This window comes from Chiloscyllium punctatum, chromosome 11, assembly GCF_047496795.1.
Source record: "Chiloscyllium punctatum isolate Juve2018m chromosome 11, sChiPun1.3, whole genome shotgun sequence".
In the NCBI taxonomy this organism is placed as follows: Eukaryota; Metazoa; Chordata; class Chondrichthyes; order Orectolobiformes; family Hemiscylliidae; genus Chiloscyllium; species Chiloscyllium punctatum.
The window spans coordinates 13,037,311-13,062,223 of NC_092749.1; the positions used below are offsets into that span (position 1 = coordinate 13,037,311).

Sequence of the window (24,913 nt, forward strand, 5' to 3'; positions counted from 1 at the left end):
TGGAACTCTCTTCCTCAAAAGGCAACAGAAGCCAAATCCATGAATACTTTCAAGGCAGAGCTAGAAGGTAAGGAAGGGGATGGAAGGTTGATATGGGTAGGCAGGAACGTGTATTGATTGGAACAGCCATGATCTTATTGAATGACAGAACAGACTCAAGGGAATGAGTGGCCTACTCCTGCCTCTAATTCCTATGTTTGTCTAACTTGTGGAAAGTGCAGAAGAGATATGTGCTATCAATCATGTGGAGAGATTGGATAATCTCGAGTAATGAAGGTTAAAGTGAGATTGAATGAAGCTGTGTATGTGTAAAGTTGCAATAACCTTATCAGAAACACAGTAAATACTGATTGTTTAAAAAAGAAATTGTTTCCACTTGGAGGAGGAGTAGTAATAAACTGGGAAAAGAAACAGAGGTGAGGTGAAAAGAATTGTTTTTTCACTCGGTAAGTTGCGATGGTTTGGAATACACTGACTACTAGAGTGGTAGAAACAGATTTATTTCTAGCTCTCAGATGGGAATTGGACCCCTACAGTGCGTAAGTAGACCATTTGGCCCATCAAATAAACACTGACCCTCCAAAGCCAACCTACTAAGATCAACCTCCCCTGCCATGTTTCCCATTGGCTAACCTAGCTCGCCTGCATATGTCTGGTCACCACGGGCAATGTTTCATGGTCAATCCACCCAAACCTGCACACCTTTGGACTGTGGGAGGAAACCCATGCAGACACTGGGGGAATGTGCAAACTCCACACAAACAGATACCCAAGGCTAGAATTGAACCACAGATCCCTGGCACTGTGAGGCTAACCACCGAGGCACTGTGCCACCTCCTAATATTTAAAAAGAACAAAAGTGTTGGCTGCTTCATGAGGGAATGATTTGGAGATGCCGGTGTTGGACTGGGGTGTCCAACACAACACCAGATTATAGTCCAACAGGTTTAATTGGAAGCACACTAGTTTTCGGAGCGTCACTCCTTCATCAGGTGGTAGTGGAGGGTGCAATCCTAACACACACAATTTATAGCAAAAATGTACAGTGTGATGTAACTGAAATTATACATTGAAAAATTGATTGTCTGTTAAGCCTTTCATCTGTTCGAATACAGTGATAGTTTCACTTCTTTCATGTGTAAATCACAAAATCTTTTTTTTTAAAACGTTGTATTCTCGGGTTAGCTGTTAACAATGGTGATAGCTAGACAATATATGGGAATAGCAGGGAAATGGGACTTATGGAGAACACTTCTCAAAGAAGTCTGAGTGGAAAGGCCATGACCTAGTGGTATTTTTGCAGAAACGTTAATCCCAAGAATAAAAGCCGAAAGAACTGTGGATGTTGGATATCAGACACAAAAACAGAAATTGCTGGAGAAGCTCAGCGAGTCTGTCAGCATCTATGGTGAGAAATCAGAGTTAACGTTTTGGGTCCTGTCACTCGACCAGAAACGTTAACTCCGATTTCTCTCCACAGATGCTGCCAGATCTGCTGAACTTTTCCAGCAATTTCAGTTTTTGTTATTAATCCCGAAACCCAGGTAATGTTCTGGGGACCTGGGTTTAAATCCTGCTGGGGTGGGGTTGGTGGAATATCAATTCAATTAATGATAACCATGAAGTTGTTGTTGACTATTTGTTTTTTTTAAAAAAATTGAAAATCCTATCTGGTTCATTAATGTCCTTGAGGGAAGAAAATCTGCCATCCTGACCTGGTCTGACCTACATGTGGCTCCAAACCTACAGCAACGTGGTCGACTCTTAACTACCCCCTGGGCAATTAGGGTTGGGCAATAAATGCTGGCAATTCCTATAAAAGTCTATGCTTGGTGCTTCTGACAATGTTATAGGAACTTTACACGTGTACCCGGTCCCTGCCCAATGCATTCCTAAAACCGAGCACACTGCCAGTATCATACTCCCATCTGTGAAGGTGCTTCTCAGAATCCTTACAGTTCTCCAATGTTGGCAAAAGTGAGGATGGCAGAACTGGAAACCAGAATTTAGATCAGAGTGGTGCTGGAAAAGCACAGCAGGTCAGGCAGCATCCGAGGAGCAGGAAAATCGACGTTTCAGGCAAAAGCCCTTCATCAGGAATAGAGGCAGGAAGCCTCCACGGTGGAGAGATTTATCCTGCCTCTATTCCTGATGAAGGGCTTTTGCCCAAAATGTTGATTTTCCTGCTCCTCGGATGCTGCCTGACCTGCTGTGCTTTTCTAGCACCACTCTGATCTAAACTCTCCAATGTGGTACACTAAAGACTAAATACTTTTAGAAAATGCCCAAGCTTACACAAGGTCAAAAAGCAGCCCTCGACCTGACCTTGCCACCTCTCCTCCAACTTCTGGCTGACTGTGTTTACATTTGATTGCCCTGCTGGAAAAACTGGACCAAATTAATAAGTACCTCAAGCAGTGCATACAGCTGAGAAAGGACTATCAAATTAAATTGTCATAAGCAGTGAAATATGAACCCCATCCTCAATATAATTTGATAGTTTTTTTTAATCAACTTGTTATTACACAACTCTGGAGTAAGGAGCACTTGAACTTCAGTCTCCGAGGCAAAAGTGGGGACTACAGATGCTGGTGATCAGAGTCAAGAGTCTGGTGCTGGAAAAGCACAGCAGGTCAGGCAGCATCTGAGGAGCAGGAGAATCAGCATTTGGGCAAAAGCCCTTCATCAGGAATGAGGATGGAGGGCTTTTGCCTGAAATGTTGATTCTCCTAAATCACCTGGCCCAGCCATAGGGGCACTACCACAGCACTTCTATGCATTTTGGTGGGTGTTTCTCAAACACATGTTTGGAGATTCTATTACACACCTCTAGAGCAAATGGGACTACAAACTGTGCCTCCTGGCTTAGAGGCAGAGATGCTACCACTTCCCCACAATAGCCCTTAATGCATTTTGATACAATTCACTCATACAATTTATGAATTAGCTCAGACCAACTTTCTGTTTTGTTGTCTTCGATTCTGAGGTAATTAATGTTTTATGCCTGTAAATATTTAGGCATTAACAATCTGCTGAAATGGTCCAGTTTTATGGTAAATGGAAGCTAACCACAATCTTAATTTTAAAACAAAACGTTACCAGAAATAATACTCATTCAACAGTGTCCTTTTTACCAGCTCAGTGTTTGCAGCTTTATGAATGGAATATTTGAATGTACAACTTGCAAATCACAGGCTTTGCATGAGTGATATTTTCAGATATAACATTCTCAGACTGACGTTTACAGTGTGACAGTGCGTGGAGTGACATATTCAGGAGTATTTACGGGTGTCAAAATATGAATTACTAGAAACTGCAGAACAGTTCTGAGGAGGGTCACGGGACCCAAAATGTTAATGCTGATTTCTCTCTGCAGATGCTGCCAGACCTGCTGAGCTTTTCCAGCAATTTCTGTTTTTGTTTCTGATGAACAGCATCCACAGTTCTTTAAAGTTTTTATTTGGTATTTTACAGGTGTGGCAATTTCAGATTTAATGTTTACACCATTCTGAAAAAACGTTTTTCAACTAAAGAAAAATTGTGGCTTAATTTTCAAACTCACGATGTAAATCTTTGGACTGTATTTGGAGTGATTTAATTTTGTTAAAAAAACATGCTGCAGTAATTTAAGTATGAAAGACTCCGATGGTCAACCTGGGAATGGATGCAGACTCCTAATTAGAAAGGAGATCAAGTTCAAAAGACAGAAGAATATCTTAAATTTATGAAACACCTTTCACAACTTCAGGAGTGTTCTATAACCTTTGATGTTTTTGCACAATAATAAATTGCAAAGTTATGAAAATGTTAGCTCCTGTACATAATCACACCTCTTTCCACCCTTCATCTGTCTTAGATTACTTGCAGTGTGGAAACAGGTTCTTTGGCCCAACAAGTCCACACTGACCCTCCAAAGAGCAACCCACCCAGACCCATTACCCCTTCACCTAACCCTACGGGCAATTTAGCATGGCCAATTCACCTAACCTGCACATTTAGGGACTGTGGGAGGAAACTGGAGCACCCAGAGGAAACCCACGCAGACACGGGGGGGAATGTGCAAACACCACACAGTCAGTCGCCTGAGGCGGGGATTGAACCCGGGTTTCTGGCGCTGTGAGGCAGCAGTTACTTGAGCTAACTACTGTGCCACCATGATGTCTTCCTTGATCTGCATTGTGGCTACCTGGTGAACTGATGGCCCATTACTCAAACCAACAAACCTCGCACAATCCACGCCAACTCAGGGCTGATGTAAGTTGGCACCACATTTTCTGAGACTGTCTTCAAACAAGGATAAGCCCAGCAGATCTGTTCCTCAATGTAGTGCAGGAACTCCCCAGGGTAATGTTCGATACAGAACCATCTGCAGCTGCGTCATCAATGACCCTCCCTCCATCATAAGTTCATGATGTGGAGGTTGTGGTGTTGGACTGGGGTGGACAAAGTCAGAAATCACATGACACTAGGTTTTCATTCAACAGGTTTATTTGAAATCACAAGCTTTCAGAGCACTGCTCCTTCATCAGCTGATGTCCTAAGTCAGAAGTGAGGACGTTTGTTGATGCCAACACAATGTTAGCATCATTTGCAGCTGACCGACTCTCTTGGCCTCGTCTTTCCCATTTCCTGCTCTTTATTTCTACTCCTCTTTCATCGTCCCACTTCTTCCTATTTTCTCTCTCCCCCCCTCACCACCTCTGCGTGACGGTGATTTTCCAGCCATGTTTCAGAGAGCAGTACACTTGACACCGAGTGAGAAGGTTGTGTGTTCACACTCTTTTGCAGAGAGGGGAGTTTTAACTGGCAGGACACTGCATTGCTTTTAATTGAAACATTGAATCACACAACTGCTGTAGTGTAGGAGGAGGCTATTGAACTCATCAGATCTGTGCAGCTCTTCATGTGATCATCTCACTGAGCGGTTTACAATGCAGATTGAGGCTAACAGCGTGGATCTGGTTCCCACCCATAAAGGACTCTCCTTCTCAACCTCTCCCCTGGCCTGAGGCACGGTCCCCCCTCAGGTTAAGCTACCACCAGTGGGACTTTTTTCACAGGAGCCTGGGAGGTTGAGGGATGACCTTATAAAATCACGATGGGCATTGAAAAAGTGAATAAGCCCAGGTCTTATCTCCAGGATGGAGGAGTTCAAAACTATGGGCATATGTTTAAGGTGAGAAGAGGAGGATTTAAAAGGGCAACATTGTCACACAGAGGGTGGTTTGAGTGTGGAATATACTGCCAGAGGAAGTGGTAGATACAGGTACATGTACAACATTTCAAAGACATTTGGACAGGTACATGAATAAGAAGGGTTTAGAGGGATGCAAACAAGTGGGACTAGTTTAGTTTGGGAAACCTGGTTGGTATAGACAAGTTGAACTGAAGGGTCTGTTTCTGTTCTGTATGACTCGATGACCCTCCAATGACAGAGCAGCGCTGTGGACTGCTACGACAATGACAACTTTACTTTTACTTAGACCAGTTATCTCCATTTTCCAGCCTTCTCCCCATAATCCTGCACATTCTTCCTTTTCAAGTAACCATCTGGTTCTCTTTCAATACCCCAATTATAGAGTCATACAGCACAGAAACAGACCCTTTGATCCAACCAGTCCACACTGACCACATTCCCAAACTAAACTAGTCCCACCTGCCTGGTTTTGGCCCGTATCCTTCCAAACCTTTCCTATTCATGAACTTACCCAAATGTCTTTCAAACATTGTAACAAAACACACATCCACCACTTCCTCTGGAAGTTCATTCCACACACGAATCACTCTCTGTGTAAAAAAAGAAAGTTGTCCCTCCTGTCCATTTTGAATTTTTCTCCTCTCACTTTGAAAACATGCCCCCTCGTTTTGAACTTCCTCCACCCTAGGAAAAAGGCTTTTGTGATTCACCTTATCTGTGCCCCTCATAATTTCATAAACCTCGCCACGGTTACCCCTCAGCCTCCTACGGTCCAGTGCAAAAGGTCCCAGCCTATTTTTATGACTCGAACCCTCCATTCCCTTGACCCTACCTCTGCCATACTCTCAAGCAGTACATTCTGAGCCTGAGCCACTCCCTGTGTGAGTTGCATATAGTGTCACATTGTGTTTGCTTCCTTTGCCAGTTACTTGAAATCTGTGTCCTGTCAGCCATTCCTATGGCTGGAAAAGATGTCAGCCATTTTGAAAGTGTAGCAGGGAATACTACCTGTGTAATTGTCCATTCCCCGCCATTTTGGAACATGCTGCTGTCCACAAGTAAACTTCTGAACTTTATAAATACTCAACAATCTGTGAGGTGCTTTAAGAGGTTCTAGGTTTGTGGAAGCTGCTATATCAATGGGAATTCTCTTTTTTGGCAAGATGAGTCATAGAGATATACAGCACGGAAACAGACCATTCGGTCCAACTTGTTCATGCTGACCAGATATCCTAAATTAATCTGGTCCCATTTGCCAGCATTTGGCCCCAATTCCTCTGAACCCTTCCTATTCATAGATCCATCCAGATGCCTTTTAAATGTTGCAATTGTCAGACTTACTGCTCCATTTCTTCACCTCCCACGTTGTATCTGCTTTGTCTTTCTTCCTCCTTTTTTCTTAAAGTGCTGTTGTGTTGAACTTTTTTTCAAAGTTCCAAAACAATGCAACAGCTTATAAAACAGTAATTACTGTGCCAAATATTTGAGGAAATCCGTTCCGATACTGAAAATATGGACATATGAAGATATATGGATCCATTACAGGTAATGAGCTTCTGCATTTTAACATCTTTATAGACTCAAATACACATGTGTTTATAAAATATGCACATACATAAATAAACCTGCAGTCAAAGGATGAACACTTATGTATATCAATCTCATACTGATTGCGACAATGTTTTGCAGGGTGGGGTGTTTTGTCTGTGGACTATATTTAAAATCATAGATCAACTTTCCTTGTATTGAGGTATTTTTGTGATGGTCTAATTATATCCTTTGAGCAGCCAGGCATCTGTGGAAGGCCACAGAAATATCGCTGCAAGGTACAAGTTGTACAGTCTGTTATTACAGTGAAAGTGGGGAGAGAGGAAGAATGCAGATGCTATGAGTATTCATTCATTTGTTCGTTCAGTCAATCCACGGGGTTTCTGCATAATGCAATAGAGAGGGGAATTGATTTCTCATCTTTCCGAGAGACTGAGGGAGGAAGTCTAATGAGTGAGACCTCTCGTCCTTTACAAAACTTATGCACTTTCTCCGATTGAAAACAAATTTTGTATTCAACCGGAGAATTTTGTAAACTCAGGACAATATAAAACACTTCACATCCCACATTTGAAAGTTCAGTCACAGTGGTTAAACATTTAAGACTCTTACAGGCCTCAACAGGGTAGATGCTCGATGACTTGAAAGGTCATCAGAAGATATTGATTCTGAAAAAGTTAATTCCAATTTTCCATTAACTCTTCACAGTCTGGTGATGGTGAAATGGTAAGTCCCAAACCAGCCTTTGCAGGGAGTTGGTGTTTTATACAGCTCTTGAGAGTCCTAGTAATTATGCCTGACTAATATAATTTATATTTATGGCTAGAATGCAATCAGCTGTCTCATTAATAAGACATGTGCCCCTTCTAATTAGACTCCCCAGTGATCTACCTTCAGATTATTAGACATGCCCAAGGATAGGTTATGTTGAGAAATTAAACAAATTAGGCCTTTTTTTTCTAGAGATAAGCAGTTGAGGAATGATCTGATTGAAGTCTTCAATGTTTTGGCAGGATAGATAATGATAAACTATCTCCACTGATTTAGATTCTAGAACTGAAGGGATGGTTGAAAATTAGAGCCAGACTATTCAGGCGATAGTAACAAAGAGGATTGATGAGGGCAGAGTGGTAGATGTGATCTATATGGACTTCAGTAAGGCATTCAACAAGGTTCCCCATGGGAGACTGGTTAGCAAGGTTAGATCTCACGGAATACAGGGAGAACTAGCCATTTGGATACAGAACTGGCTCAAAGGTAGAAGATAGAGTGTGGTGGTGGAAGGTTGTTTTTCAGACTGGAGGCCTGTGACCAGTGGAGTACCACAAGGATTGATGCTGGGTCCACTACTTTTTGTCATTTACGTAAATGATTTGGATGCGAGCATAAGAGGTACAGTCAGTAAGTTTGCAGATGACACCAAAATTGGAGGTGTAGTGGACAGCGAAGAAAGTTACCTCAGATTACAACAGGATCTTGACCAGATAGGCCAATGGGCTGAGAAGTGGCAGATGGAGTTTAATTCAGATAAATAGGAGGTGCTGCATTTTGGGAAAGCAAATCTTAGCAGGACTTATACATTTAATGGTAAGGTCCTAGGGAGTGTTGCTGAACAAAGAGACCTTAGAATCCAAGTTCATAGCTCCTTGAAAGTGGAGTTGCAGGTGGATAGGATAGTGAAGAAGGTATTTGGTATGCTTTCCTTTTATTGGTCAGAGTATTGAGTACAGGAGTTGGGAGGTCATGTTGCGGCTGTACAGGACATTGGTTAGGCCACTGTTGGAATATTGCATGCAATTCTGGTCTCCTTCCTATAGGAAAGATGTTGTGAAACTTGGAGGGGTTCAGAAAAGATTTACAAGGATGTTGCCAGGGTTGGAGGATCTATAGGAGGATGTTGAATGGGCTGGGGCTGTTTTCCCTGGAACATCGGAGGCTGAGGGGTGACCTTATAGAGGTTTACAAAATTATGAGGGGCATGGATAGGGTAAATAGGCAAAGTCTTTTCCCTGGGGAGGGGGAGTCCAGAACTAGAAGGCATAGGTTTTGGGCGAGAGGGGAAAGATATAAAAGGGACCTAAGGGGCAACGTTTTCACAGGTGGTCTGGAATGAGCTGTCAGAGGAAGTGGTGGAGGCTGGTACAATTGCAGCATTTAAAATGCATTTGGATGGGTATATGAATAGGAAGGGTTTGGAGGGATATGGGCTGGGTGCTGGCAGGTGAGACTGGATCCGGTTGGGATATCTGGTCGGCGTGTACGGGTTGGACTGAAGGGTCTGTTTCCATACTGTACATCTCTATGACTCTAAAGCACTTCGATATGAAAATGGCGACGGATCTTTGGAACTCTCTTCCATAAACAGCTGTGGATCCATTATTAACTTTAATTCTGAGATTGAGAAAATTGTGTTAAACAAAGGTAGTAAGGGATAAGGCCAAAGGCAAGTGTTTCAAGTTAGGCCACAGATCAGCCAGGATCTCATTGAATCGTGGAACAGGATCAAGGTGCTGAATGGCCTCCACCTGTTTTTGTCTTTTCTTGTTGTTATCCTAAAGGCTGTGATCAGATCACCCTTTAACCTTCTAAATTCTAGAAAATAATTTATTGAATAATTCCTTGTAATTTAACTGAGAGCATGTGTGTTTAAGGTTGATTACTGTGCAAACTAAACAGAAGGGGATATTCCCATATTGCTGTGACCTAGACACAGCATACAGAGAAGAGAATTGGTTGTGTGAATGACTTCACCAACCCTTACCCTCGGCCAGGTTGGCACAAACCATGAAGGGCCAGCACTAGCAATCAGGACAAGTGTCTCAATGTCCACCTGAGACAATTAGCTTGGCTTTATTGAATTACCAAACATCCAAAAGCAGCACCTGGTCCTGTGGCAAGGGAAGGTGCCTCAGCAATTTACTGGAATTATTGGAGGAAATGGGGAAATGCAGTTATTTGCATTGACTTGGATAATCTGATCTGTGGATCCTCGGAAGGTCAGCTTTTATGAGGCTATCACCATTGGGCTAAGGAGGCGGGAGGGGCGGGGAACATTTGTAGAAGACCTAACATTAATCAGAATAATTGACTGCCAGGATAACTGTTACAAATGTCAGGGCAAGGCAGTAAATATACATCAGAAGACGTTTAGTGAGGAGGAATGGGAGGTGATGCATTTCGGAAGGGTGAATGAGAAAGTGACATCGTTTCAGGATTTGTTGGACTTTTCAAAAGTTACCAAAAGTGACGGAACCATGAGGCACGTGGGGCAGGTGATTGACAGTTAAGAGTATTTGAGAATATTTTTTACCTGAGGTGGATGACCTTGTTGACTTCAGGGATGAGCTGGTAAGTTTGTATGCAGCCATTTCATCACTGTGCTAGGTAACTTTCAACAGAGGCACACTGATGATGTTACCTAGAATGGGGGTAAAATATCAGCAAAATAACTTACCAGCTCAGCCAGCAAGTCAACGATCTTGATCAACAGTCTCCATCCGTAATCAGTGGGAATTAAAGGTTGGGAAAACAACGGTGGACTGAAGCCAAATGAAAAGGAGTAAAGAAGAGGGAGTTAGGGATTCAGGAACATACTCTTTTAAAAGAGAGCTATTGGTTTAGCGACAATTCGAGCCAACAGCAAAGGAGGTATTGGCATAAAGTTACCATAGTTCTGACCATTGTTGCCCTGATTTTCCAGCAATAATCCAAAAACAGAAAGTACTTAGCCATCTAACATTATCTGCCGTGGTGTGGTTGATTGTCATGGGGATTACAGTGGCCATAGCAATGATGGTGACCATCATGATGATGGTGACTGTGAGTGTGGTGGAGATGGACATGGTGAAATTGGTAGGCATGTTGATTATAATAGCTATGGTTTTTATGGTGGTCATGCCGACGGTGGTGAACAGTGTAACATTGTAAAAATGATGGCAGTCATGGTAATGATGGTGGCAATCATGATTACCATGATTATGGGGATGATGGAGCAAGGCTGGTAGCCATGGTGATGGTGATGCACAGCAGGTCAGGCAGCATGCGAGGAACAGGAAAATCAACGTTTTGGGAAAAAGCCCTTCATCAGGGCTTCCTGATGATGGGCTTTTGCCCGAAACATCTATTTTCCTGCTCCTCGGATGCTGCCTGACCTGCTGTGCTTTTCCAGCACCACTCTGATCTAGACTCTGATCTCCAGCATCTGCAGTCCTCACTTTCACACTGTGATTATGGTGATGACAATAGCAATGATGGCGACAATTCATAGGACCTTTGGAATGAGACTAGTAAGTGAAGTATGTGCACTGTACACATGGGTCTGGTGCACCAGGAGACAACTGACACGACACCTAATTGGAACCTTATTGCAGTCATGTAACTGAAGAGATTGACAAATCAACATGCAATTCACTGGCCCTTGTGAATCCCTGAAAGGTTGAATTGTAAATGTTTCCAAGATGATGCAGAGAAATCCCCCAATTCTCAACTATCGTGTCCAAACCACAGACACAACTGGAATGAATTCTTTCTGTTCCATTATTATTCAACATTTCTGATGCTGAATCCAAAGTTAATTCCAAATCTTGACTAGGAATCACTCTGCAAAGTCGTGGTGACCCAGCCAACTACTGAATGACTGAAATAATTATCACTTTAAAAAGAAACCTCCCATTTTACAACGTGTGCATCATAAACTGTGTTATGATGATGTTATTTGAAGCACAGTTTTTAAAAGTTCGTCTGTGGGCTCCTTCTAAATGGTTTGATTTATAAGTACAGGGTTGCAGAGATGAACTTTGTACTTTTTTAAAATTCACGGATGGAATGTGGGTCACTGGCATGGCCCAGCATTTATGGTCCATCCATAGTTGCCCTGGAGAAGGTGGTTTTGAGCTGTCTCCTTGAATCGCCGCAGTTGGGTGGCACAGTGGCTCAGTGGTTAGCACTACCGCCTCACAGCACCAGCAACCCAGGTTCAATTCTCGCCTCAGGCAACTGTCTGTGTGGAGTTTGCATATTCTCCCAGTGTCTGCGTGGGTTTCCTTCCACAATCGAAATGTGCTCAGGTCAGGTGGATTGACCATGAGAAATTTCCCTGTAGTGTTCATGGATGTGTAGATTAGGGGCATTAGTTGGGGGAAATGTAGAGTAATAGGATAGGAGCATGGGTTTGGGTGGGGGGGACGATGTGGACTTGTTGGGCCAAATGGTCTGTTTCCACACTGTAGGGATTCTATGAGTCCATATGCTGTAGGTAGACCCACAATATCATTGGAGAGGGAATTCCTGGATTCTGTCCTAGCGACAGTGAAGAAATGGTTATATATTTCTAAGTCAGGATGGTGAGTGGCTGGTAGGGAACTTGAAGGTGGTGGTGTTCCCACGTATCTGCAGGCCTTCTCCTTCTGGATGGGAATGGTCATGGATTTGGAAGTTGCTGTCAAAGAATCTTTGGAAAACTTTTTCAAGTTTTGAAGATTCAAAGTGGAGATGGACAGACAGATCTTTAGGCAGTAGGGGAATTGAGGGTTATGGGGAAAAGGCAAGGAAGTGGAGTTGAGAATTATCAGATCAGCTGTGATTTCACTGAATAGCAGAACAGACTCAATGGGCTGAATGGTCTACTGCATCATATCTTATGGCCTGGTGAGTTAACTGATTAAAGTTTAGAATAATTAAGAGGTGTGATAGGACCTTAATCATCTTAAAGACATCAGTTATATTGTGATTACTCTCCAATATTTTGAGGAACTGCAAACCTAGCCCAGCAGAGTCTGGGAGAGTGAGGTGCATCAGGTCCCAATAACTGGGATCTTGGGTTTGAGGAACATATTGTGCACATGTGGAGCTGCTGTGTTCAGCTCCCAGGCCAGTGAGTCAGGCCCAGGGTATCACCAGGACCCATTGTTCTGTCCAGGCACCCCTCTCTCAGCCCCTGTAACATTTCAGGTAATTAAAAGTGTCCTTCTCGCTATTGTTACCTACAACAAAGATCGCTAATCACCAGACTGCAGCCTGAAACGTCGATTCTCCTGCTCCTTGGATGCTGCCTGACCTGCTGTGCTTTTCCAGCACCACACTCTCGACTGGAAAAGTTATCAGGTATCAGGCACCAAAATCAAATGGGATTTGCCAAAGTAAATGGGGTTAAGTTTCTAGGTTTCTGAGAGGGTGTTACAGTTTACTCAAGGTGTCCAGGTTGCTGTGGGATCAAACATATCGCAGCCTGAATCTATCGGCAGTGGCAGTGCCAGCTTGAACTTTCTGACCATCTCCCAGTTGGCCAGGAATCTCTCCTGTTCTTACAGCGATGTGCTACTCATGTGTGTTTGGCCCTCAGTGCATTTGGCTGTGATTCTGAACACACCTTCCTTGGTCGTCATGTCCTGGTGAGGGGTTCCAATCTGTCTTTGTGACTACACCACAAGTTTCCGTGCGAGTCACCGACGAGAGAGCCACAATTTCAACTCCTCATCGAGAGAAGTAAAGAAAAGGGGAGAGGGGAGGTGTTGTGTGACCCAGAGTTTCTGATCAGAAACGGCTGAAAATTCATTCCCATAAATAGATTTTTCAAGGCAGCTGCATAACTATTTGAAAGTGGAAAACATTAATAAAACGAAGATTAAAGAAGGACTTGCATATACATCACACCTCTCATGGCCTCGGGACAATACAGAGAGCTTCAGAGTGGATGAAATGCTTTGAAATATAGTCATTGTTGACAGATCCATAAATGTAGGTTCATTAGTAGGCCGTTCAGCCCATTGAGTCTGCTCTGCCATTCAATGGGATCATGGCTGATCTGATAACCCTCAACTCTACATTCTTGTGTTTTCCCCCATAGCTCTCGATTCTCTCACTGATTGATTGAAAGTCATCTCTCTCAGCCTTGAATACGCTGTAATGATCTAGCCACAACAGATTCCTGTGAGAGAAGAAAGCGCTCCTCATCTCTGTACAACCTTTTATTCTAAGATGATGCCTTTAGCTCCTAGATTCTCCCACAATGGGAAACAGCTTCTTAGCATCTGCCCTGTCTACTCCCCTAAGAGACTTACATGTTTCATTCAGATTATCTATCATTCTTCTGAACTCCAATGAGTACAGGCCCAACCTACACAATCTCTCTTCATCAGAAAATCCCTCCATACCTGGGAAAAACCTAATGAACCCTCTCTGAACTGTACCCAGTGGCAGTGCAACTATCCCTAGAAGAGGGGGGTTAGAAAGCATGGTGCTGAAAGAGCAAATCCCTGATGAAGGGCCTATGCTGTCAAAGTCGACTCTTTCAGACAGCGCCACACTTTCTGACTCTGATCTCCAGCATTTGCTGTCCTCACCCTCTCTGTGAAGAGAAGAGCAAAGCTGTTGACTGTGTTCTAGCTGTGGCCTTACTAGTGCCTTGTATAGTTTCAGCAAGAAATCCCTCTTTTTACACTCCTTTCCCTTTGAAATAGAGGTCAATATACATTGTTGACATTTTGTAGAATGGGGGCAAGCATGCATCCTTGAAAATCAGGCCCAAAATGTGGTAAATTAGCGAAACCTTGCGTCTGAATCTTCATCTCCTCATTATGAGTAAGTGACACGTCTTCGTAGGTGCATGTCAGACAATATTTCTTGAGGCAATGTTGATCAAGGCTGTGTGTTGTGGTCACATATGGTTTTAATTTTCTGGGGTTTACATTGAATGTTTGAAAACAGATTTGCACTCTGGGCACTGAGTCAGAGAGTAAATTCAGGCCAGTCTGCCAAAACAGAATACACCATATAGAAACATAACGACCATCTTGCTTCATTAGGACCTGTTAGATGGTGGATGCTGCAGAATCCTGAACAAGGAATGAACCAATGCCTCTCTGCTCCAGGGCAATGGTAATGTCAGCATAAGTGTTTGTTAAGACTTGTTCAATCATAGAATCCCTATAGTGTGGAATGAGACTATTCAGCCAATTGGGTCTGCACCAATCCTTGGAAAAGCATCCCACCTAGACCCTAATACAATCCCGTAATCTCATATTCCCCATGGCTAACCCAGCTAGTCTACACATCTCTGAACACTATGGACAATTTAGCATGGCCAATCCACCTGACCTGCACACCTTTGGACTGTGGGAGGAAACCAGAGCACCCGGGGGAAACCCACGCTGACACAGGGAGAATGTGCAAACTCCACACAGACAGTCTCGCGAGGTGAAATCAAATCCAGGTCCCTGGCATTGTGGGGCAGCAATGCTAACCACTGAGCCACCCCTTTTACTGTGTTGTCTTTCTGCAGTCACTATCAAGGTGACCTACAATCACTGATGTGTGTGTTCTCCACACCTTTCCCCAGCTTCTCAATGTTCTTTGTGCTGAAATATCATCAAACTAAAGGCAAGTAGGGATTGGTGATTCAACCCAATGTAAATTCAGCTGATTTATTTTGGAAAGAAAGGTGTTAAAACCTACCCCATGAGTGATAATGATATGTGGCACGTGTGACTTAGGATGAATGAGTGGCTCTGGATTCATGGTTCCTGAAATTCCTCATCAGTGGGTGTTTACCAACACTTCATGTTGTTCACTTTTTGATAGAGATTGACCAGTGGAATTGGTTAGTCAACAACCCTATTATTGGAAAATGTAGGAGAGTGTGGTGCTGGAAAAGCACAACTGGTCAGGCAGCATCTGAGGAGCAGGAGAATCAATGTTTCAGGCATAAGCCCTTCATCAGGAACGAGGCTGATCAAAGGCTTATGCCTGAAACATTGATTCTCCTGCTCCTTGGATGCTACCTGACCTGCTGTGCTTTTCCAGCACTACACTCTTCGACCCTGATCTCCAGCAGCTGCAGTCCTCCCTTTGTTCTATTAGTGGAAAATGGTAAAGAAGGTGGACAGGCAGTGGTCCCACAATCCTTTGCTTTGCCCAACCAACTTAACAACAAGTTTCACTTCCAACAATTTCTATCTTTGTAATGTTGACGCCTTAGCCTTCGGGTTTTTCATACCTTAGTGTTCACCGGAACATGTTCAAGGTGGCAGGACTCCCTTTTTAAAAGGCCTGGCCTTGCTAACGCAAGACGAGGTGAGAGAATTTAAAATGTCTGGGGATATCAGTCCAATTCCAGGTCCTGCGTTCAGGTTGGCCTGGGTGAGTAGACAGAGCAGATGGTGAAACCAATGTCCCACCCAATCACACATTTTGCACTGGGAAGAAAGCACAAATTCTTTCCCTCACTCAACTTGCAAGGCCAGCGATTTTGAGCCAGAGATGTGTTCTGTGCATATTTTCTTGCCTGTTTCAACATGCATCGCCTTGGTTAAAGATCATACTAAGAACTAAGTAAGCCTTACTCTCGTAGAGCGCTTGTCATAACCTGAGTCTGTCTCAAAGAACTTTGTCGGTGATGAGTTTTTGACAGGGTGAGCGGTCACGGTTATAATGTGGGAAATGCAGCAGCCATTTGGGTGGTGGGGGGAGCGCACAGCAAGATCCCATAATTAGCAACATAATCGAAGGCTAGACTGCTCATTCTGGTGATGGTAATTTGTGTGTATGTATTTCTACTTCAAAATAATTTCGATGACATACGACCAATTCTGTCCACTGGAGAAGGCCAACAAGCACTCATTCCCATCTGAAATGGCATCTCCAACAGCGCAGCACTCCATGAGTACAGCATCAGTATGTCACCTGGGATAAGGCCATAACCTTCATACTCAGGTGGTAGACTGTAGCCCACTGAGACCATAGCTGGTATCCCAGTCAGAACCTCCACCTGTGTATGCTCCAGTATTCATTGCTGTCACTTGTATACTTACAAACCTAACCGTGATTTTCATTCTCACAGACAGGTTGTTCCATACGGGTTGGGGAATGCTGCGAAACTTCGGAAGCGGGAACTGACTCGATGTTTCTGCACCAAGGGCAAGGATGCAGAGTGCAGGACCTTCTGCCAGTCACCAAGCAGAGTGCCACGGTATGTTTGAGAATCAAGAACAGTCAACTCAATCAGGCTGCAGTGGGCTGTGCACTGATCAAACCTGTGGGAAACAATGCACTCTCACCACACCCACATTATTGCAAAACCCCAGTTCACTACTTGTTGGTGCTGGAGAGTCTTAAAGTGGGCACACACACACACACACACACACACACACACAGTCTCACACATGAATACACGCACACACACACTCTCACGCACTCACACGTGCACACAGTCACACATGCATGCACACACTCTCACTCACATGTGCATACACGCACACTCATGCATACATACACGCGCACTCACACTCTCACACATGCACGCATATGCACATTCTCTCACACGCATACATACACACACACACTCTCCCTCACAGGTATACGTGCACACACACTCACACACACATACACACACACTCACGCATGCATGTATATACACATGCACTCTCTCACACATGCACATACAAACTGTCTCACACATGCATATATACACATGCTCACACGTGCAGCCATACACTCACTCACACGTGCATACACACACTCTCCTACACATGCATATGCAAACACACACTCACACACACGCACACTTTCTCACACGCACACATTCTTTCACTCACATACACACACACACACGCATACACGAGCATACACACTCTCTCTCTCTTTTTCTCACACACAAATACTGTTTCTATCACACACACACTCTCTCTCACTCACACATACATGTGCACACACACATGCATGCACACTTGTGCATATATTCACACACTCGCACATGCATATATACACATCCTTTCTCACATGCATATACACATTCTCACACACATGCACACACTCTCACATGTGGATACACACACACGCTCTCTCACACGTACATGCATACACTCTCACACGCACAACCATATACACACAGTCTCTCATGTGCATACATATACACATACCTGCTCACATGTGCATACACACAGTCGCACAATTGCATACACACAGACTCTCCCAAGCACATACACACACACTATCTCACATGCGCGCGCACACACATTCACATGTGCAAGCATACATATACACTCTCACACGCATGCACACACCTGTGCGCTTACATGCACATACACTCGTGTGTGTGCACACACATACACATGCACACACGCACTCTCTCTCACACGTGCGCACACACACCTGTGCGTGCGCAAATATGCACATTCTCCGTCTCACACACACATGGGCATGCACACACAAGCACCAGAACTCTGCAACAAACTTAGGCCATTCAGCTCACTCTAACTTCATGTACCATTCTGCAGGTTCCCATCATTTATTGACTTTTAGGTGCACATGATCACAGTTATCGTGTGAAAACAGTATATCAAATAACTGTCAGCAATTTTCAGATTCTTTATCAGGTTTGTGAAGAAGGAGCAGCTTCGATATGGTACATTAGTTAGTGAGACAAAGGAAGGAAATATATTATTGGCACAGCTGAGAACATTTCACTGATTGTAAAACCATTCTGTTCAACTGAGGAGCAGGAACAGAGGGTTCTTATAGTTTTGGGGGGGCAGAGTGTTCATCCCTTAGTTAACTCCAGCCTTGGCTATTCCAACATATTTGTGCCGTCTTCCATCTTCAAAGCTCCATAAACCAGAGGCCAATGAAAACTCTGCTGCCCTGTACCTTAACTCCCATCAAGTCCTGCCCACCCATCCCTTCCACTCTTGCTGGCTCCCGGTAAGACTAAGAAACAGGAATAGGCTGTTTGGCTCCGTCAGCCTGCACCACGATTCAATTGGATCACAGCCTATCTGACATTCCTCACGTTCCACTTTCCTGCCATTTCCCTGTAACCCTCAACTCCCCAACTGATCTAAAATCTATCTCAGCCTCAAATATACACAAGGACTCTGTCCCCACAGCTCTCTGTGGCAAGGAGTTCTAAAGACTCTCAACCCTCTGAGAAAAGAAATTCCTCTTCATCTCAGTCTTAAATTGGTGCCCCTTTATTCTGAGGCTGTGCTCTCTAGTCCTAGACTCTTCCATAAGGGGGAAGCATCCTCTCAGCATTGACCCTGTTAAGCTCCTTAAGAATCTGATATGTTTCAATGAGATCACCTCTAATTCTTCTGAACACCAGTGAGCAGAGTCCCAATCTGCTTAATGTTTGCTCATAAGACAATCTCTCCACACCAGGGATCATTGTGGTGAAACATCTCTGAATTGTCTCCCATGAAATAATATCTTTCTTTTAAATAAGGGAACCAGAACTGCTCACAGTACGTCAGACATGGTCGCCCTTGTTCAGTTGCAGTAAGACTCTTATACTCCAACACTCCCTGAGAGAAGGGCCAACATTCCATTAGCCTTCCTGATTACCTGCTGTACCTCTGTGCTCGCCTTCTGTGTTCTGTACACTTGTGCAGGTGTTTATTTTGTCTTGCAGCTTTCTGCAGTATTTCTTCATTTAAATCATATTCTGTTCTTTTATTCTCCTTTCCAAAATGAATAACTTCAAATTTTCTCACATTATACTCCATTTGCCAATTTTTTTGCCCACTTACTTAATCTACCAATATTTACATTCCTCTCACAAACTGCCTTTCCCATCTATTTTTGTGTCAGGCAATGCCTCAATTTAAAAATTCTCACCCTGTCAATCCCAGTATGGCTTTAATTGCTTCCTGTCTCTGTAATGTCCAGTTGCCCCACAATCCTGAGAGATCTCTGAATTCCTCCTTTCACGCATCCATGGTTTTAATTGCTTTCCCATAGAATAGGATCATAGAATCCCCACACTGTGGAAGCAGACCATTCAGCCTATTGAGTCTACACTGACCCTCTGAAGAGCAACCCGCCCACCTTATCCTATCTCTGTAACCCTGCATATACCATGGCCAATCCACCATGCCTACACATCCCTGGCCACAATGGAGTAATTTAGTCAATCCATCTAACCTGCCCACCAGAAACCGGTGCACACGTATGGCAAAAATGTGCAAACTCTACACAGGGCGGAATTGAACCCAGGGCCCTGGCACTGTGAGGCAGCAGTGCTAACCACTGAGCCACTGTGCTGTTCATTGGTGATCCTGTCTCCAACCGTACAATGCCTTTGGAATTCCTACCCTAACCCCACCCCCTCTTCTCTACCCCAACTAAAATGTTTCTCTCTTTCCGCCCAACCTTTGGTTTGGTTTACTCATGTGGCGCACTTTGGGAGATTTTTATCTATGTTCGTGACACTGCAGAAAAATAGGTAGAGACTTGCATTTTTATAAAGTGCGCCAGCGATTGAGGACCAAACGTAAGGAATTGTTGTTGTTCTCGCTGCAGCAGACACGTTGGAGATGTGGGTGTTGGAATTTCCCGGAAAGCAGCTGGAAAGAGCATGAGGAGAGCACGGAGCGAGAAAGGGCAAAGAGCGCCCTTGCAGGAGTTGGAAAGCTAGAGGAGAAATGATACAGCAATTGGAAAGACCTGGGGGCAGAGGGAGGGGATGGGGGGAGGGGTTGCGGGGATATCTCAAGCCAAAGCAGCAACCCAAGTGACGCGGCTCGGGCAGGAGAAGCACCCAGCCCTTCCTCAACCTCCTCGCCTCACTGCCAGGATGGACTTCAGTGCTCTGTGGATGGCATCTTAGAGAATGACATAGCAATACTCTGTGCCCAGAATGGACGGGCACAACAAAGACTCTCTCCTCCATACTCCTCACGGCCAGAGCATGACAATTAGACATGCTCTCTGAACATCTCCCGCAGAGCAAACCTCAGTACAGCACCCCAAATCAGGAAGGGGCCTTCATAGCACAATATGAGGACCATAAATACCAAGTGGTTCAATGCTGGCATATGCCAAGGATGCAACACTGCCTTGTGAGGAAACGAAGCCATGACATGCATCATGCCAAGCCATCAACCAGAGTCAAATTTAGTCTGTACACTCATGCAAATCGCCTTGGGGAACTGCGCTAAGTTACAGGTCAATTATGTATATTGTGACTTGGCTCTATATATCCTGAGCTTGCTTATGGCCCAGGGGTTATGGCTTTCAAAAGAGGTAAATCTTTACTCAAGTCTTCTTAACTGGGTTATAAATATGAAACTGTATGCGTTTTTTGTCAGCACAGTCTGGATGTAATGTAGTGTCACTGTTTGAATCCCAACATTCATATTATAATTGACTTCCGTTGTACTTTTGTGCAATTTCAGCGCACAAACACCCCAAAGGTCATGAAGCAGGATTCTTTATTCCACTGGCATTGGGTCTTTGCAAACATGAAGGGGAAGTAAGGTTAACATTGTATTTGCATGGAATTAAGCCTGTTCACATCTGGCTGAGCAAATCCTTTGACTGTCTCTCCCTCTCTCCATCAAGTCTCATTCCCCCAATGGCACCATTCCCTCAACAGAGGGTCTGCTTCATGGCTTGAGATTCCCTCACTATCGCCACCTGCTGTTGGGGATCTGTGACACAACATAAAGAAAGGAGTTGCCATTCTCATCAATCCATCCTTACTGTTGGAATCCCAGTCTTATTGCTTATTTCCAAGAAGATAGTATCTTGCCCTCCAATTAGGTTGTGGAGAAGGGGTCATTTTTAGTGTTTTTTTCCAATAGTTTTGCTTTTCCCCCCATACATATACATGCACATGGACTGACAGACATACACACACACACAGACTCAAACATGCAAATGCACGCAACACCCACGCACACACACAGGCATGCAAATAGACACACACGTGCAATACACAAACAGACACACGCAGACAGACAAGCATGCATACTGGATAGAACACACAGATGCATATACACAGACACACACAAGCATGCAGATACGCAGACCCACATGCACACAGATACACAGACACACACGCACGCAGGTACACAGACACACACCGACACATATGTACAGATACATGCAGGCAGGTACACAGACACATAGACACAGACACACGCAGGCAGGTACACAGACACACACCGACACATATGCACAGACACATGCAGGCAGGTACACAGACACACACCGACACATATGCACAGACACATGCAGGCAGGTACACAGACACACACTGACACACGCAGGAAGGTACACAGACACACACAGATGCATAGAAACAGATACATGCAGGCAGGTACACAGAGACATATACACAGACACACGCAGGCAGGTACACAGACACACACCGACACATATGCACAGACACATGCAGGCAGGTACACAGACACACACTGACACATATGCACAGACACACGCATGCAGGTACACAGACACACACAGACACACGCAGGAAGGTACACAGACACACACAGATGCATAGAAACAGATACATGCAGGCAGGTACACAGAGACATATACACAGACACACGCAGATACACATGCATATAAACATGCATGTGGCTGGTTTCTGATTGTTGTCCTCTCACTGAAGCCGAACTGAGGGTGGGGATGTTGGTGAGAACTCCTGGGCAGAGGGTTTTATTTTCCTCATTGACCACTGGCCAAATATACCATACCCTTCCACAGTGTGGTCCCACCATAATCACACCTGTTACTGCTTATCAAATTAATTAATGGTGAGGATATGACAGGGGTGTAAATTGTAGGTGCAAGTTTCATTGTATTGGTCTCATTCAGAAGAACCCACATGTTCCCTTCAAAGTCATGCACCATCATGACTTGGAAATGTGTTCCTGTTCCTTTACTGTTGCGGCGTTAATATTCACCAGAAACGACACAGTCCAGTCCATTACAAAAACCAGCCTTCCATCCATTGATTCCATCTACACTTCTCACTGCTTGGGGATACAGCCAACATTATCAAAGACCCCTCCCAGCCCAGTTAAACTCTCTTCCACCCTCTTCCATTGGGCAGAAGATACAAAAGTTTGAAAACACGTACCAACAGATTCAAGAACAGCTTCTTCCCGCTGTTATCAGACTTTTGAACCCCTCATCTATCAGAGTTGATCTTTCTCTGCACCTTCTCTGTACCTGTAACACTATATTCTGCATTTTATTTTATTACCTTGATGAACTTATTAAGGTAGGATCTGCCTGTTTAGCACACAAAACAATATTTTTCACTGTATCTTGGTTTATGTGACAATAGTAAATCAACTCAAATCCTGGAATTCCCTCCCTAAGGACATTATGGGCTTACCTGCAGCACATGGACTGCAGCGGTTCACGAAGGCAGCTTAGCCCACCTTATCAAGGGGCAACTAGGGACGGGCAATAAATGCTGGGCCCAGCCAGCGGCATTCACATCCTCCTAATCAATCAGCAGAAAGTAAGCAAAAAACCTGCCTTTCGACCAGTAAAGTGATTTTGAAATTAGAAAGATGCCATTTTGTGTTGAATGTTTGTGCTACTTCAATATAAACTGTGTGCGACCCTAATTAGTTGATAATGCATCCAAGGGGAGTAGAGGGGAGTCTAACAGAAGTTGAACCCATTTGGGGGGGGGGGGGGGTGGCGAACCGTAAAATGTTTCACAGCTTACAATTCAGGGAAAAGTGTATCATTTTCTGCAAAGCATTTTGGGACATGTTATAATAGGCTGTATAAAAATGCAAGTCTTTCTGTGACTGTGAGGCAAAATCCTTAAGGTCATTAGCTATGCTGTTGGGTGAGATGCCTCTTCCCAAGAAATGGCCTGGGTGGAACCCGGAACATTCTTAGTCCTCGTGATGGGTATCAGTATGCCTGAGGTGTGGCATCAAATCCTCATTAGAGGCACTCTCACTCCAACCCGACTGTTCAGATGGACTCATGCAATGGCCTGTCCATACGTTGCGAGGAAGTCAAAGGCATTATTTGTGTCAATGGAAATATACAGCAACGCGCGTGTTGGCCATACCCACCATCCCAACACTGTCCATCACCCCACCTAGGGTGACATGCTTCCTAAACCGGTAGATATTGAGCTGGGAGGGCATGCTGAGGGGTATGGAGGGGGGGGGGGGGAGGTGATGGGGGAGGTGGATAGGTAAGGCCACCACCCCCAAAGGCATTGAGCATTAAACAGCCAGCTCCTTGTCTTCAGTGGCAAGTGTCTGACTGAGAATCAAAGGGTTTTATAAAGGGGCAGCTTTTCATTATTCGGTGGACACTTTCCAAGCTAAGTACCATCACTAGACGTCACATCCCAAGTTATAGGGCAACTCAGTAGTGCTATGAAACCACTGTTTACAATGCAAACTTATCTTATTTGTACAAAGCCTTATTTTTTTTCCCATTGTACTTGTTTAATTATATTTGTAATTCCTGGATGAAATGGTGATTAAAGTATCTATGTAAACAAAGGGACTATTTATTTATCGGATGTAGACACTCGATCAGGGCAAAGGTCTTTCTGTGTCTATGACTATTTCTTTCTGATTCCCCAAGTGCTGCATTGCTGGATGTGCTGTTTGTTAGATCAGATGTTACGCAGGAGCTGACTTAGACCTTGCAGGTATTTGCAAACAAATCACACAAATTGTTTCTGAAGGAGCTGGGAGAGAGTTTTCCTAATAGTTAGTTGAATCAACTTGCTGGATTTCCCGGGAAGCACACCTCAAGGACAAATGGAGCTTGAACCTGGCCACTCTCACTCAGCGGGAAAGACGCAACACCATAAGACACTTTAGAGTGTGCCTTGTGTTCTCATCAGTAGGGGTGGAAGATCCTTTATCCAAAATGCATGGGACCAGCTGTTTATTGGAATTCAGATCTTTTCAGTTTTCAGAATAAGTGACAGTTTATTGGTGAAATTTTTAAACATCTTACCAGAGAAGCAGGTAAGAACATGCTTGGCCACACCTTCCCACCCTAACGTTGCACCTGAGTGACACGCATCTCGAGGGTGTTGGCTTGGGTTAACTGTTTGCTCATGAAACAACCTTCTAAATGAGAAGAAAAACACTTCACAAAAAGACCTTTGGATTTCGGAGCTTAACGGTTTTTGGATGTTCTGATAAAGAATCTTCTACCTGTATTAACTCTCGAACCAACACTGTGAGAGACAGAGATTGTTCGTCTCATTTACTTGCTGTGCACATATAAAGTGTAGCCACTGTTTGTTTCTAATTATAACACATTTGCCTATGGTCATTTGCTGAGGATGTGAAAGTTGCTATATAAATGCAACTTCTCCTTTCTTAATATCTTTAAAATTCTTTTACATTTGACCAGCAACTTCAAAAATAAATCAGCTCTTTAGTA

General features: G+C 44.0%; 1 protein-coding gene across 2 annotated transcripts in view; it reads left to right on the forward strand.

Moving 5' to 3' along the window:
- LOC140482740 (endothelin-1) overlaps window positions 1–23,990 on the forward strand; it is a 37,630-nt gene extending 13,640 nt beyond the window's left edge. Inside the window, exons 3-4 of one of the 2 annotated variants that reach the window (XM_072580310.1) lie at window positions 16,581–16,709; window positions 20,042–23,990. In XM_072580310.1, the coding sequence (XP_072436411.1) occupies window positions 16,581–16,709; window positions 20,042–20,153 (241 nt within the window). In that variant the 3' untranslated portion in view covers window positions 20,154–23,990. Of the gene's footprint in view, window positions 1–16,580; window positions 16,710–20,038 lie in introns of both variants that reach the window. The other variant, XM_072580309.1, reaches the window with a different exon arrangement.
- Window positions 23,991–24,913: the final 923 nt, after the last annotated feature.